Here is a 16,659-nt window from a genome sequence, read left to right as displayed (position 1 = left end):
TTTAAAATACACTGACTGAATTTTCTTTCATTTAATCCTGTGAAACTAACATATTTCTCCACAGAACACATATACCAACGCAGACAAGCTCCTAGAAGCAGCTGAACAGCTCGCTCAGACTGGGGAGTGTGACCCAGAGGAAATTTATCAAGCTGCCCATCAGCTGGAAGATCGCATACAGGATTTTGTTAGGCGTGTGGAGCAACGCAAGATCCTGCTGGACATGTCTGTGTCCTTTCACACTCATGTTAAAGAGGTAAAACTGCTGCAAAGTTATAGTCATAACTTTAAGCCTTAAAACTGATGTTGTCCAATGTTACTTCATTGTTAGAAACTTGCTATAGGAAGTCATGAAACCCCTAGTGTACAATGAGTTTTGGTTTGCAATTCATTGCAGATTGGGAGCTGGGGTAGGGGTTGCTTTTTTGGTTTTTTTTTTTTGTTGTTGTTTGCTGTGTGTGTGTTGTGTTTTGTTTTTTGGGGGATTTAAAATTTTATTTTTACTTCCACAAGCAGCTTCTACCTTCTTTGTTGTGCAAGTACACATGCTTGTTCAGTCACAGGGAAGGGGGGAGGGTCAGATCAGGAAACTGATACAGCTAAAAGACAGCATTGTGGGGGAGAGACTGTGCACTTTTTGGTTTTGTTTTTTTATCCAACCAGCACTCCAGTGCAGTTAACTGAGTTGTCAGACACATGGTTAGACTGACACGATTCGGGAGACTGAAACACATGGCAGAAGTACAAATCTACTTAAGGCAACCCTGCTGCCCAGAAAGACTTGGTTTTCTTTCTCTGTTTTAACATTGCATTTTGGTCTTGTAGATTGATGGTTCTTCACAACCTAAACAGCTTATCTGATGACAGTGGTTTGCCTCATGTTTGCAATTTTAGTCTCTTTCAAAAGTTTATCTGTATACACCAGGAAAAGGAAGATTCAGTCAAACGCACTGAATTTTCAGCTCTGATTCAGAACACTCATCATACGAATTTATAAACTCATCGGAGGGGGCTGAATAGGCTAGAGCAAGAATAAGGACTTCAGTAAGGGGGTTTGGTTAAAGGTAGTGGCAAATGTCAGTAATGGTAGATTACCCGTTTTCTATTTACAGCTCATATTAAATCTCACTGCTCAAACTAGGTGAAAATATGAAAGGTTTCTGGACCACAGCATGTCAGAGTATGTCTTCCCTTCATCCTACATAAAGATGTGGTCTGTTCAGTGGGGAAGTATACTATTCAAAGTAGCTTCTTCAGCAAAACCTTGTTAGGGGATAAGAGTGGGAGTTTTTTGAATGTGAAACATCTGCTTTGCACTTGAAAAAAAACGTACAAGGCAGTTGGTCTTTGAAGAAGGTCAGGATTGAATTACTTTTTAGCTCTAGATGTGAGTACATAGCTCCCCCATCAGTTCTCTGTTAGATGCTTCCTTTCTGATACTCGGGACTCTTGCTGTTTAAACAAAACATAAGTGCTATATCTTAAGCTATTCTTAGGGGACAACTTTTTTGTTCCACTTTTCTCAAGTACACAGTGCTGTCCCATTACCTGTTGTGAAGCACAGGAGCAGTCAGCTGCTGGAACACATTAATTGTTTCTATAGATTTCTTCATTACCTGTTTTTCTTAGTATCAAGAGCAGCAGCTGGAATGGTATTTAAATGGCTACAGTTAGTTGTAGTGATGAAAGACTGAGACTGTAAAAGGATTTGCAAGGAAAGTGCTTTAAAAAAATCCAAAAAACCAGAAGGCAGACTGATCTATGAGTCAGTGTTGAGTAATTCTGTGAGGCTGATTCCAGATGTGCTGGAATGTTGCCACTGCTTCTCTAGATAATAATGTTTTATTGGGGGGGGGGGAAGATAATTCTGTATCTTGATTTATTTCTTTGGGAAAATGGTTATTATTGTGACCCTGTAAGCGCACACAGCTGTTACTATGGCAGCCTCTTTGCAGCCTGGACTTTGGGGGAAAGGTGCTGTGGCTCATGTACGCATGTTGGATTTCTTTGTTTTTGTCATGTAGCTGAACTTCATACCTCATAAAGTGAGGAAAATTAAGAAGAGTACTTATTTATGTAAGCAAGACTATCCTTTTATTTATTTGCATTTTACTTGAAAATACAGATGAGAGAGTGAGGCTGGCAGTTCATATTTAGACTAGTCCTTTAATAAAGATGCAAAGAAATAATAAGCTCAAAGCTGTCTTGTGCGTTCTGTATTCTGATGTGTTTTCAAGAGTATGTTGTTTGTTATCAAACATGCATGTGGAGTGCTGGGAAGGCATCACAAAGCAGATGGAAGATAAAAGTGCTCTAAACCTGAAAGTCATCCATGCTTTGTTGGCAGGAGAATTCCGTTTCTCCTGCAGGATGTGGGAGGTCACTGAAAAAATTAGTGCATACCTGTAAGCACATAACCTTTCCTCTGTATAGCGGAGTGAAGAAATTAATGTGTGTGCTTAGCTAGTGAAGAGGAGTTCAAGTAGTAGGGTAATATACTAGCTGTTGAACTGGAAAGAGATGCTTCAGTTGTTTAAAAAAAACAACCTGAAAAAACCCAAACAAATCAAACCCAAACACCACCAACGCATTTTGCCCTTCAAATATTCAGGGTGAATTTTGTTTCTTGTATCTTTTTTGTGTTTTCCTGGTCTAAAAAACAGTCATGAAGAATAAAAATCCTGTTGTGTGTAACAGTTTGGAGGAAGCCACAGAGCCGAGAAAAGCTGGTAATCTGAGTTGTTGGCTGTTTTGAGACTTTAAAATCTGGCTCCGATATCCATCCAATCCCTTGATTTTTTTTTGAAGTAGGATGTTTTCTTGTGTTTTATTCTTTTCCCCAGAAATACATCATGTTGAATGAATGCTCCTCATCTGGATGAGAGCATTCCAATACTACCTCTCCCCTGTAGCTTTATATAACCTTTATACTTGGCACAGAATTTGATTGCAACTTTTCCCATCTTCCCTGGGAAGCATTAGTCCTGCAGTGTCTGTGCACTACTGCACTGTGTACTGTTACTCTGTTCACGCTTAATAAATCGGCACAGTTTCTGCTTGCAGAAGCAGCATGCTTGCCACAAAAGCAATAGATCAGCTTGATGCATCCTGGAAGTAACAGACTTTTGCTATACCTGTGCACAAAGCAGCTGTGTAGTTTGTGTGCGGCAGCCTGTTATGATGCATGTTGGAAATGCTGGCTGGCTTTAGCATTTTCAGAAGGTCTGTAGCCAGGTGGTTACAAACTGGTAGAGCTCCCTGTGGCTTACCTAGGCTCGTAGACTAACCTCAACAGACCACATTTCTCACTGGGGAAAAAAAGGGATGTGTTCAGGGAAGCCAGAAACATGGTGTCGCCATTATTCATTTTGCTTAACGGTGGTCCAAGAAAATCAGTTGCTTGCTACATAGAAATCATGATTCCATGTTGTTGTGCTATTACTAGTTTTAAGTTTGTAAGGTGGTAAATATTGATTTTTACTCCCATGCAAACAGTGAGAAGTTTCCATCTGTAAGCCAAATTTTTCCATAACTGATGCACTGAAGTTAAGCTGTGCACTGGCAAGCTTTAAAAGTGTTTGGGACCATAAATATCCCTATTGGAATCTTTGCGTTGGAGAGTACTGTGTCCTGGCAGGTTCTCAGCCTGAGGGTGGATAAAATGCAACTGAACATCTGAACATGTTGACCATTGCAAGACAGTGAATCCCTTATGGCTTTTGTGCCTTTTGACATTCAGTAATATATGGGGAGGAACAAGGTGAGAAAAAATTTGCACAGATAAGAGACATTTCCTAAATAAACTATTATCATAAAAAGTTGTGTGCAAAACATAGGAGCAAAAGTCACGGTAGTCTTTGCTGTGAAATCTGTCAACAAGTAGAGATGAACAGGATTTTGGTGTGAATTCATATTCTTCCATACACATGTGTACAGACACACATACACACGCACTCTCTCTGACATGGCTCCCTCAGCATCCTTGAGTGGGAAGACTGAAATCCTGGCCAAACCAGGTGTTTGTAGTAGTGCCAAAGCAGAGCAACAGATATTTTCCTAACTGGAGTCAAGTGTGGGAATATGGATCAGGCTGACTGTACATGGAAGAGAATGATCTCTTATGAGCCTGTTGGCTTTTTGCATATAACCTTTTGTGTGTATTCTGACAAGCTGCTTATAAAATAGCTCAGAGTGCTTTTTGTGTGTACACAATACGCTTAATGGTGTTACTAGAAGATGTCTCTTTGTTTCAACCTCAGTCTGTTCTGGTGCAAAGTGTGGTTTGAGTAAGATGAAAAAAGGAAAAGGGAAGTGGAGTTGGCTAAGATTTCAAACACAAAACCTCACTGTTCCTGAACAAAAGTAATGAAACAGTAGTCTGTGCAAGCTATTGAAGGAAGGTGGCATCATTTTGAAGATGCCAGTGCATGGGAAGGCTGAGGAGGCCTTGCTCTGGCCATAATGTTGCTGATTCATTCACATCTAAGGGTGGGGCATGTGTATTCGATTCAAATAAGCCTATTGATAATGGTCTTACTTTGTCTCACAACTCACTGCCAGAAACATGCCCTCCTTTGCATTATCTGGCATGGAAGGGTGTCCATCCATGCAGCCTTTTATTTGTTTCGTCCCAGCGTGGACCCTGAGGCGACAGACCTGCTCTTCTGGTTGCCTATCACTCCTGCATATTCTGAGTCTTCTGTTCTGATGGTCTACAGGTTAAATTTGGATGTCATAATGAGGCTGCTCTCACTTCTGCGTGCCCTTTCCAGGCAGCAGAGCAGCTTTTGGATGCCCTCATCAAACACTGAAGGCTCTGTCCCTTTAGTGTTTGTGCATGTCTAGTATTTGTATCATGTCATTATAACACAGCAATGCTCGATGTGACAGGTCAGGCAGAATATAGGAACTGCGCTCTCTGGTCAATACTTCAATACACTGGTCATCTTACGCGAGTTGAGGAGCACACAAACACATTCGGTGGCAGCAAACTAACGTGTGCTGTGGTTTACTGGTTGGTTAGGACTGGAATCTACTTACCCAGCACAGATTTTTCGCTCTTGATTTTTTCAAGACTGGTAGCTGCTTTGCTTGAAGAAAGGGATCGAATTTAAGTCCAGACTTCATTGAAATAGCACCGAGTACTTGAGAGAAGTGTGGCAGAAATAGGCCTTTAAACTGTGTAAAGCTACGGTATAGAGATTTTTTTTTCCTTGCTCGGTTAAGAAATGGGATGATTGCTTACAGTGTACAGTTGTAGTTGATGTAGTTTTAGGAAGGTGTGAGCAAGTTGGTTTTGCTTCAAGGATGAATTTATTTTGAATAGGATATTCATCCAGTTATAACTGTAGAATAGATAGGGATATTTGAAGCTTTTTAAGATAATTGTATCTAACTTTCAAAAAACTATGCATGCATTTAATATCTTAAGTGTCACTGAAAGACCCTGGAAGACAAACTCCAGGGGGTTTAACATCTCAGTGTTTTTCTTTTGAAAAAGATGCCGGTTTTGCCCACTGCATGTCCTGAAAGGCAAAACTTAAGGCAGACACACACACACCAGCCCCTTTCTATGCCCAGATATACTTGTTAGGGAATACTGTTGCAACATTTGGCCCTGTACAAATAATAGCTTTTTCAACAACTGTGCCTGTGGTGTAACACACGTACTGCCCCACTGTGCTGGGGGGAAGGGGCAGAAAGAGGAATTGGCAGTTTTTACATGCAGAAGCAGTGTGCCTTTCTCTGTCTTATCCTGCTGAAAAGGCTGACTGCATATCCAAAAACCATTATTATAAAAACGAAAAAATAAATTGTGAAAGAATGCAATGTGGTTTTTTTACGCTAATAAAATAACTCTGTGCACTTGGGAAGGTATTTACTCAGAAATAATTGTTCTCTGATTATATTGAGCAAAATACAGTAAGGGCTTATTTAGTTGAAGTCTTCCAGGAGGTTGCAGGGATGGGACTTGAATGGATAGAGGCCCATGATGGAAACACTGAAGCTTCCAGGATGTTGCAGACAATTAAAATAATACCATCTCAGTGACTAATGGCATGCTCCCAAGAACTTAGGAAAGAGGTAGCACAGGATGCAGGCTCGTTCAAGCAGATGTTTCTTAGTCTGTGCTATATTTAGATCAAGAAAAAAAATCTGCTGTGTGAAATATTTGCCTGTCAAGGATTCAGAATTTGATTCCCTCTCCAATTTTAATTCTGGTAAGATGTGAAGAGCAGATGAAAAGAGCAGAAGAGCCTCCTTCTGTGACAGGATTGAGTTACTTATATGGTTTTCTCACTGTATGTTAAAGCTGTCTTGCTGCTGGATTGAAGTTCTTACTGAGGTCACAGGAATCAGCAGTTTGTTTAGGGATCTTTGTGCTGCTGCTTTTAAAAATAATAGAAAAAGATGTGCGTGGAAGTTGCTCAGAAGTTCACACTGAGAGAAGGTTAATAGTTTTTTAATGACAGTTTTGTTTGTGTGTTTTTCTGCACTGGATTTTTGTTGCCAAGTGCTGTTCTATGGAATAATGCATTACCTCAGAAAATCATTGCACTATAAAATCTGTAGTTCTGCAATGCTGAACGTGTATGGGTAAGCTCCACTCTGTGTTCACCCCCCAGTGCAAACTGTTCACTTTCTTTTGGCTTTGCTGTGCAACTTTGTACTATCTTCATCCTTAGTTTTGTATCTGAAAACAAGCTAATTTAGGTAATATCCAGTATATCCAGTGCTTATTCTGGTATTAAAGCTGCATACAAGCCAGCTGGCTATTGCCACCTATTATGAATTAAGCTCCTCTCAGTAAATGGCATGAATTTATATCCAGCTTTAATAACTTGACAGTTTTGTTCATCTGTGGTGGCTTTATTCTGATTTTTATGTATAAACTTCAAGATTATTTTGAGGGGAGGCTGTTTGTCAGAAACTTACTGGGTAGAAAAGCATGAAAAGCTTATTTGTAATGTATTAGGGTAACTTTTGCTATGGAAGTGTCATAGAGCTGTTTAGTCATTTCAGAAATGGCTTAAATTGTTCCACTTTCAACAGCATATGAATCACAGCTAGACAAGTAATGCATGCTAATTACTCTCCTCTTTCTGCACATTTGTAAAATGTTCTTCCTTCCCAAACAGTGGACAATTCAGCTAATGAACTAGGGAAACAACGCATTTTTGAGCCCTTTGGTACCCTGGGGCCAAGATACCATGCTTATAGTCGTGCTGTGCTGACCAGGCACTAAGCCAGTCGGCATAACACTTTGTTGTGCTAGCGCCCATGTCTTTCTGCTCTAGGCAGGTGGTGTTGCTTTGAACTGGCTACACAGAGGAAAAGGTCTGCTTGTTCTGTGTTGGCTTGGTCTCCAGCATCCAGGGTGAGCGTTCAGGGAAGTATTGACGTGCACAGTACATCACTAGCCCAACACTTACAAGTTTATTGCTCCTGCCAGGTCCGCTCCACCCAGTAGAAGTAGCTGAAGCATATGTGAAGAGTAAGAAAAGCAGATGTGAGGCCTCTCTTGCACAGGTCTGACACAACCTAGCTGCAAAAGACGTATTGAGAAAAAATTGAAATGGTTCTTAGACCTGTCTTGAGCTGCAGTACAGGTGCTTGTAAGGGAGCCAAGAAGCAAACTTTATATAGTCCAAGAGACTCAAAATGGTTTTAATCCCAGTTTGTCTGTGATAAACTTCTCTGAAAATCGGGCATTTTATAGAAGGTGCAGTAAGCATGAGTGTAAAGGTCTTTCAGCTAGCACAGAACACATTAGTTCTGCAGGCAACAATAAAGTATTACTTTCAAATGAATATATTTGCGCAGTTGCAAGCTGCACTGGTTGTGTGTACATGCCAGCTCACTTGGAAGGTCTCTAACATGGTGCCCTACTATTGCAGTTCTTCAGACAAACTTCATAAGCGAAGAGTGAAATAAAAACATCCTTTCCGCATTGAAACCTGAGTAAGGTTTTCAAGTTGTATTGTCAAGCTTCTTACTCTTAAGCTTCATTTGTCTCAAAATGGAATTTGCGTTCCTAAGTATGCATTTGGGGAAAAAAAAAAAAAAAACTATTTGGATGCAGAAATGAATGTTGACAAGTGCTTTTGACTCACTTGGTAAGTTCTATTGATTTGTCCTCCTTTTAATAAGACAGACTGCTGTGGCTTGAGCTTGTGGTGTTCACAGCTATGGAGTTGGATTCAAAACTGTGACAGACATTGTCTTTGAAGCATATGAGTAGTCACAATAACTGTGTTTGAATTGGCAGTTCCGTTTGTGGGGGGGACAGTAGATTTCTAGAAGAGAGTCTGGTTAAATGTCATTAATTCTTCCTAATTGTGAAAATTTAGCCTATAGCTTGGCTAACACAAAACCTACCTCAGGAGGCAAGTAAGGCTCTAAGATACAAAAACTGGCATTTGGTTGTAAATTAAAGTTTCAGAGGAACTAATTAATCAAGATCTAGAATCCTTCACTGAATTTTCTATTTTAATGTAGCTCTATTGTTAGTTAGGAAACCTTTATGATCAGAACGTTGCACACACAGCAGCATGAAAGGGGTATTTCTGTAGAAAACGTTAAACAAAGAAATAAAGAAAATATTTGTTTTTCTGTCTTTTGAAATCAAGCCAGCTTTGGTTGCTTACTGTTTGTATTTTAACTGTGTTAACCTTTTAATTAGCTTCAAAGTTAATAAAGCCTATTTGTATCTCTGAAATGTATGAAGACGGAGATTAAAACGCAGTCAGAAGACCTTAATGCTTTCAGTGAGATCAGAGGTATTCTTTCAGGATAAAAAACAAACTCTAATCCTTGTTCTTGGAAATGCGGCATTTGGGATGTGATGGTAAAAGAGAGGAGGGCCCCGGCTTGGATGCTTCCTGTGAGAGTAGCTGTTCCAGCCTGCTGTTTTTGCTGCTCATGGGGGTGTTGCAGGAGACAGCTGTGCTCCCTCTCTTCAAGCAGTGTTTTTATCAGTTGTATGATAGATGGCTAATGGATGGCTGATGAACAGTTTTCACACAGAGCTTGTGATGCAACATCTTGCCTCATAAAATTGTGGAAAAGAACGCAGTAGGGTTCAAGTGACCAGTAGTGATACCTTAACTGGCGTATATCTAGGGATTTTTGCATAAGTGCGATACGTGGGCGGTTCTGCACAGGGACATGTGCACATGTTAAGCAGGGCAGGGAAGGCATTGAATTAACTGGTGGAATTCTTTAGGATAATTTTTGTTGTAATGGTGTGTAATCAAAATCGAGAGGGTAAATACCATTGCTGTAGAGATCATGACAGAAAAATAACTTCTCCCATCTGATTTGTCTCTTTATTTTGTTTTCTGAAATGCCCTTTTGTTTTTCCTGCTTTTTTGAAGGCCACTGAGAAATGTTATGGTGTCTGTGTGCATGTGTCAGCCTGGCAGAGTAAATTTGATGGTGGCTACAATACATCTCCCTTCCTTCCTTCCTTCCTTCCTCCCCTCTCTCAGGGAGTGTTTCCATAGCATTTCCCTCCCAGGGACTCTCGCGCAGAGCTGCAGATGGGATTCTCGCTATGAACTCTGTGCAGCTCAGTCGGATATGCTCAGTACTGTAGAAGGAAAATCAGAAAGAAAGGGTGACTTAGCAACACGGATAAAGCTTTCCTGGTATTTCCAAGAAGCAAAAACCTTATTTGAAACAAAGGCTTGTTTTCATTAAATTGAGGATGAGATTTTTCTATCAAGAGAAACAAATCCTGTTTCTCCCTACCACCTCAGTCTGTTTTCTCTTCTCCAGGGAGATTTGATTTGGAGTACTGACTGCCTGGTCCTGGGGCTTATGGTTGTTTTTTTTTTTCTCCACCACCCCACCCCCCTTTAGCTGTGGACATGGCTTGAAGAGCTACAGAAAGAACTGCTTGATGATGTCTATGCTGAGTCTGTGGAGGCTGTTCAAGACTTGATTAAACGTTTTGGTCAACAACAACAGACCACTCTGCAGGTTACAGTCAATGTCATAAAAGAAGGTGAAGATCTTATTCAGCAACTAAGGTAAAACAATTTTTTATTTAAATCTCCTGGTGTACATGTGATATTCTGTGAGGCTCTGTTTGAGGGTAGAGGATGGATGACTACAAGATATGACCTATAAATAAAACTTGTAAATATTAGGACTACAGTGATGTTTCATGCTGTACTGATGGTCTCTCACCCTCTGTTTACAGGAAGCTCAGCTTATATATAAACACTATCTCCACAAGGAGATTTTGTTTACTTAAGCTACCTTTTTTATAGGAGCAATTGTACGTTTTTGTAGTCTGACATGCGGGGTTCCACAGCATTTTGAGTTCTGGGCGGCAGCCTTTTTATAAAGAGACACTTGAAATTGTTTTGCAGACTGATAAGTGACTTTGTTGTAGTAAAGACCATCAGTTTGCAGTCCCTTTCATTTGGCAACGATCAAAATAAATTTTGGCCACAGTTCTACTGGTACATGTCCCTTTCGTTGTGGGAGCTGGTTTTATCATATCTGAATTTACAGGTTTTATGCTAAAGTAAAAGATTAAGTAATTATTTTTTATTATCTAATTCTGATTTTTTTTTTTTCGTTGACATGAAGGTTCACTAAAGTAAATAGTTAGCATATGCCACTTCCTTTTCATTATGAAAGGGTTTGTCTCTGGTTTTAAATTTTATTCTTCCTGTTAACAGAATGTCCTTAAATGTTGAGTTAGTCAAAAAATGAAAGAAATCTTAATTTTGTACTGCTTTCTCAAGTATTTAAACATAATTTGGACTTTTATTAACAGAGATATACAGACTTAGCTTTCATGTAATATGGCTTGCATTGACTTTGTGAAAGTCTTCCGTGTTGTGGTCATGTGTATTATCCACATTGTATGGGCTTTGTTTAATAATACCTTTTTTTCCTTCCCCTCTCTCTTCTCCCTCTCGCTGCTTTGAATAGGGATTCTGCCATTTCTAGTAACAAGACGCCCCACAACAGCTCAATCAACCACATAGAGACAGTCCTGCAGCAGCTGGATGAGGCACAATCTCAGATGGAGGAGCTTTTCCAAGAACGCAAGATCAAGCTTGAGCTATTTCTGCAGCTCCGCATATTTGAAAGAGATGCAATAGATGTGAGTGTTTGCTCTTGGACTTGCACTGCACACACTTCTCTCATGTAGGAGTGTTTATGCCCAGATTGTTGTGTAGTTGCATTGGCATGTGGCTCAAACGGCTTACCCAAACTGAAGATTTTTGTCTTGTATGTGAAAGTGTCAGGAGAGTGCAGAGCTGCGCTTTTTATTATTAGCTCAAGCTGTCATTGGCTCACAGTGCATTTTAAGCAAGTGTCTTATAAAATCATAATGCAGTAGTTGCTTCATCTGCTTAGTTTGGTTTGAATATCAAGCTACCTTGATATAACTATTATGCTTACAATTAATATGAATAAGACTTCCCAAGATGGTTTAGTACAAACCCTCTAAACTGTTGCTTTGTAGTAACACCCCCTCTTTCTCTTTCTTTTCCACATCAGCAGTCTTTTTTTCAGTTGGCAACTACAAGTGGTGTTTGGAACTCTCTTTTAATCTTCAGGGATGTTGTCTGGGCTGTATTTTTTTACAATAGGACTCTTTTTTTCCAGCTATGAAAATAATGCAAAACAAGTTGTAGTGCTGCACCCCTGCAAATCCTCAGGAAGTTTTGAGGCTGTCCAAATTTTGGAGGAGGGTTACAGCTTGTCTGTTAGAAGGTTTCTGTTTGTGTGCAGGGACATGTATACCAACAGACGTGAAAGTCCACGTGGAGCTTAGGTTAATGGAATTGCATCATAAAGATTCAGCTAAGTTTAGGGCTTTTGTAAAACCACTAGTGCTGTACGCAGTGACTGAAACTGATTTGCTGCCTCAGAAGGTTCAGGGTTATCCACTGGTAAATGATTCTGTCTGAGTAGATAAAGGTTTATCTCAAGACTCAGGAAACCAGAACTTCCAGTGGTAATTTTACCCCTTTTAAAAAATGCAACTGTTGGTTACGTATGAATGGTGTAAGGGCAAAGAGGCTGTCAGAAGTGGTATCTTCTCAGGTTTGGTTGTGTTAGGGGTTTGGGGTTTTTTTCTTATTAAAATCAGGATTAGATATCATGGCTGAAGTCTTGTTTAGCTAAGCACATTGTTGGCTGCAGTGCAGGAATAGGCAGACGCAGTTCCTTGATCTGTGTCCGTAGAGGAAGTGAGAGTGTGTGCTCTACAGTAATAACAACTCTGGTGTAAAGAAAGACTAAGAAGGTTCTCTTATTTCACAATTCACACTGGTCTGCACGAGTTTGCTACTTTGATTATGTGAGAGTAGCTGTCCTGCATATGCAAGGGAAAGGGTTTGGCAGAATTGTGATTGTAATAATTAGTTGGATGACGGGTGTATGTGGAGGAACATAAAAGGTATCCTCTTCTATAAGGCCATCAGCAATTTTGCAGTCTCTGCAGAACTGATCGGCAGTGCCTGATGTCTGTGTGATGTTCTCAGAATGCTTTTATTGAGGAAATGGCAGCTGTGGGGGGCAAGGCATACCAAGAAAATGAATGGAAGATCATTAGGTTAAAGGTTTGAGTGAAGTTCATGGTTAAGGTGATGGCTCTCTGCTGTAGGTTACATAAACCAGGATTCTACAATAGCAGAAGGCTGGTTGCAGGAGCCCTGCTTTGCAGATGTGTTCTAGTACTTCAGTGCAGGACAGCATCTGTATAGATAGTACTTCTGCACATGTTGTTTGGTGATGTCCATAAGATTTTGTATTGGAAAACTGCAAAGCCAAACTTGATATGTCTTGCTTTTTCTAAAGCTGACACTTGGCATGCATTACGTTTTGGTACGTACAGTGTACATCAAAGTACCAGTTACTTTAGTGAAAGAGTTGGTGTATTTTGTTGATGGCTTGGAAATAAAAAATTGTGTTTATTTAAGATTGCCAAGGAACCCTCCAGGGAACAAAATGACCCTGGCTGCAGAGTGTCTTCAGCAAAATCTTGATTGCTTTGCTGCCTCTGTACCATGTCCTTTCTCTGCTTCCTCAGCAAAGCAGGCTTCTCTTTTACCTCTCCCTGAAGGCAGACATCTGTTTGGAAACTTCCAGGAAGAAAATGCAGGGACTTGTTCCAGGTCAGCTGTTTGAAAGCAGAAGCTCAGCTGAAGTAACGTGATAGCGAGGAAGAGCCAAATGCCAGCTGGGAACTTGCAGACCTTGTTTTCACCTCTTTGTTTGTTGAGTATTTTGTGTGACTGGTCCAATCACTTAAGACTTGGCTGTAGGGGAAGTTCATTCAGGGGAGCATTGTGTGAGGACAGTTTTTCTGGAAGGCAAGTAGTGTTTCTAGCTTGTCTTACTGCTTGTAAAGTAACACAAGCTAAAATGGGACGAAGGGTTCCCCTAGCACTGTAGGATCATACCGTGCATGGGAACAGTAGTGAGATTTACTGGCAGGATTAGTCCTTTTCTCCTTGTCCTTACTCTTCCCCTGTTCACTGATGAAATATTGTTTTCTTTTTCTTATGTTGCTGTCTTTTATCCTACAACTTTTGAGATTCACCTGCTCTTCTGAAATTGCTGTAACTGCAGCACTGTCTCTGTTTTGCCCCTTGCTCTTGGCATATAAACTTGACCTTCTCTGTCCTCAGCAGGCTTTTGAGTGCTGTTGGTTGTGAGCTATTTGAAGGACTCTATTGTAAGTGCCTGTGTTAACTAACAGCTAGAAGGAGCAAAATAATGTACATGAAGAGTCCCTTGTGAGCGTGATTAGTAGCATAAGGAAGATGTGTATGGACCCAGCCAGTGGGAAGGTAACACTGGTGGCAATGTCTGCAGCCTAAAATGTGTGTGTCTCATTTGTGTCAGTGCATTTTTGCTTGTCTGTAACTTAAATGCCTCAAGGCCGATGTCAGGGCTCCACACAAAGCATACCACACACTTTTCAACTCACAGCTTTATCTCAACTCTATTTTTGGACCATACTTACAAGATGCCTGTTAAGTCATACAGCTGAAAAGGCAAGGATGCAAAGTGCTGGATCACAGAGACCAAAAATCTTCTCCCTTTCCTGCTTTCCTTTTTTCTTTCTCCCCAGCATATAATATTTTCAGGTCCTGGTTAGCACTCAGTTGGTACGAGGAATGCTAGTTAGATCCTTCTAAGAAGAGACGTGTGGTTCTTTCTTTCCCACTAGTGCAAAGGAGTCAGCATCCCTTCTGTGTTATATCCTGCCTTATTTCCCGTTATTGTTACCTTTACATTTGTTAAAACCTGAGAATGTCAGGCAGCTCAGGCTTTGCACCAGGAACTTCTTGAACACATGCCGTGGTAAGTAGTTACCCTGTGTTTATGCTGGGTTGTCCATTTCCTGTCCATTAATTTGTGATTCAGTTACTTTCGATGTCTATTAGTCATTCATTTTTGTTCTGTTTGTTTGATGTTAATTGGCTTGACAAAACAAAATAGGAGACTTCTCACTTTAAAAGTGTTGCTTGCAAAGCAGAACTTCAAGGGAAGCACTGAAGAGTGTGGGCAGAGACGGCTTAATGCACTTTATTTTTGTTTCGACTCTGCCCTCGCATTTCACATTTGCAATGTGAAACAATGAGTGCAATGGCTGAAATAGACCTTGTGCCACCTAATTACTGCTGAAAAATGTAAGGATTACTGCCCTTGTTAGGAACCTTGGCTGTGATGTTCAGGGACTTTTTATCTTTTGAGTGAGTGTGGGACCATGCTGGCATTATTTATTTGAGTTGTTCTTCCTAGCCTTTTGAAGAGGACAGAGAATGTCTTGCTCTTGCAGTGTTCCAGACTGCTTTAAACAGTGTGTGGGCCATGATCTTAATCTTGGGGTTGCATGAAGTAACGTGGGAAGAAGTTATAATTCTTACTGTTGTTCGTTTTTGTTCTTTGGCAGCAGTATCGCTAAAACCTCTTGGCTGAGGTGATAGGCAGTGTGATACGCAGTGCTGACGTCTTGGAACTGCCTGTCAATTATATGGGCTATGGTGAATCTCAGGATAGTCTTAAGAGGACATAGTGACTACAATCTACTTAAACCATTCCATGATTACAGAAATACTGACAGTTAGCCACAGCAGTGTCCTGTTGTGAGCTTACTGTGTTTATTACTTTATTTCTACACAGTTTGCTAGTAAGAGAGGTAAGATTTTAGCCTGTGTCTGAAAGGAGATGGAATGGCTTTGCTTTTAAAATTTTAAAACGTAAATGTGGTATGTTAAATCTTAATGCACTTTTAAAAGGTGTTTGGAAAGACAGTGGAAGATGTTGTTTTGATGGAAGAGTTTCACAACCTTCTTTAATGCTCAGATTTCTTAGTTTTACCAAGTCTAACTACAGTTACTTATTGAGGATAATTTATTAATGTTGTTAACTGAACTGGATGAAAATAAGATGGTAAATCTGATTAGTGAGAACTTCCATAGTGCAGTGGATGGTTTGAAGAAACAAATGTTAGATGACCTCCTCTGCTTTTACTAGTGAATGAACAGAGAGTTTTGAAGGCAAACTGGGAAGGGCAGGTCTGAGGTGCGTGAGAGCAGAAAAGGGGGGCAGCTGGCTCGACTTTCAGGAAGACTTGAAACTTCTGAAATATTTCAGGCCAGTTAAAAGGAGATGAAGGACAGAGGTGATAAGACATGGACCAAGTAAAAGGGAAATAAAGGGAAATTGTGAAGGATTTTGTGGAAGGGGAAGTCTGCATGTGTGTTTATGCATTATGAGTGGTCTCCCCTCTAAATAATTATGCATGTGATGTTTAGAGCATGCAGAACAGAGATGAAAGAAGCTTTAAGCAGTAGCTAAAAGCCTTGTCCTGTATATGTTCCTGCATCTCTTGTCCATCAGCTTTTCTGTTTTCAGTGTTAGCCCTGAACGTGAATTTCTGCCTGATTCTGCTTTGGAAGAGCTAGCTGATCAGGATTAGGGTTTGTAAATAGTTACCCTAATGGTTTGGTATATCCCATCATGGCATGTTGCTAAACTTGAAGACTTTAAGTCAACGAAAATTTTTGCAGAACACCTTTAAAACAGGAAGTAACTCACTGATGCCACTATTTTAATAATAATTGCTTCATGTGTCTCATTTTTTATGCTGCCACCTGTGGGAAAGGAAACAAGCCTTCAAGAAATGTGGTAGCTGACAACAGAAACTTTATACAGATTATTTAACTTTGTTTTCTCCTCAATTCTGTTGTTTTTTAGAAGACTTGTTTTCCTGGAACTTCTCTTGTAGTTTAACTGTCGCAGTTAAACAGCTCTGATTAACCACTCAATGTAGCAGCATATTACTTCTGCTGACAAATTACTTTGGTTAAATATTTATGTAGTCAACTACTTTGTTGCTAATGCCTGTTTAGTCAGATCCTCTTCTTGCTGTGTCTTGCTGCATAAACAGGTGGGTTTCTGTCATTTAGCACCATTCACATCAGTTGGTCCTACTCCTGAAATTATAGAACTCTGGAGCTAAGCCATACTTGGTTCTTGATATCTATAATTTTGCTTTCCCAGTGCACTGCAGTAGTTTGTGGCAAAACTCTGCTGAGAAAAAAATGATTACAGGCTTGAGGGTTAAGTGTCAAACAGACTTGTTTGAAGTAATTGATGCGTGAAACCTGTGCC

The 16,659-nt window shown here is 40.2% G+C and overlaps 1 protein-coding gene across 4 annotated transcripts in view; it reads left to right on the top strand.

The window, feature by feature from the left end:
* Positions 1–16,659, top strand: part of TRIO (trio Rho guanine nucleotide exchange factor) — a 254,719-nt gene that overhangs the window by 121,148 nt on the left and 116,912 nt on the right. For all 4 annotated transcript variants that reach the window (XR_005103017.1, XM_037379282.1, XM_037379280.1 and 1 more), the window contains exons 11-13: positions 65–256; positions 9,865–10,034; positions 10,951–11,125. Coding sequence is in view for 3 of the 4 variants with exons in the window: in XM_037379282.1 (XP_037235179.1) it covers positions 65–256; positions 9,865–10,034; positions 10,951–11,125 (537 nt within the window). In the remaining variant the exon portion in view is untranslated. The remainder of the gene's footprint in view (positions 1–64; positions 257–9,864; positions 10,035–10,950; positions 11,126–16,659) is intronic.

This window comes from Falco rusticolus, chromosome 3 (genome assembly GCF_015220075.1).
Source record: "Falco rusticolus isolate bFalRus1 chromosome 3, bFalRus1.pri, whole genome shotgun sequence".
Taxonomy (NCBI): Eukaryota; Metazoa; Chordata; class Aves; order Falconiformes; family Falconidae; genus Falco; species Falco rusticolus.
This window is presented reverse-complemented; position numbering and strand designations above follow the sequence as displayed.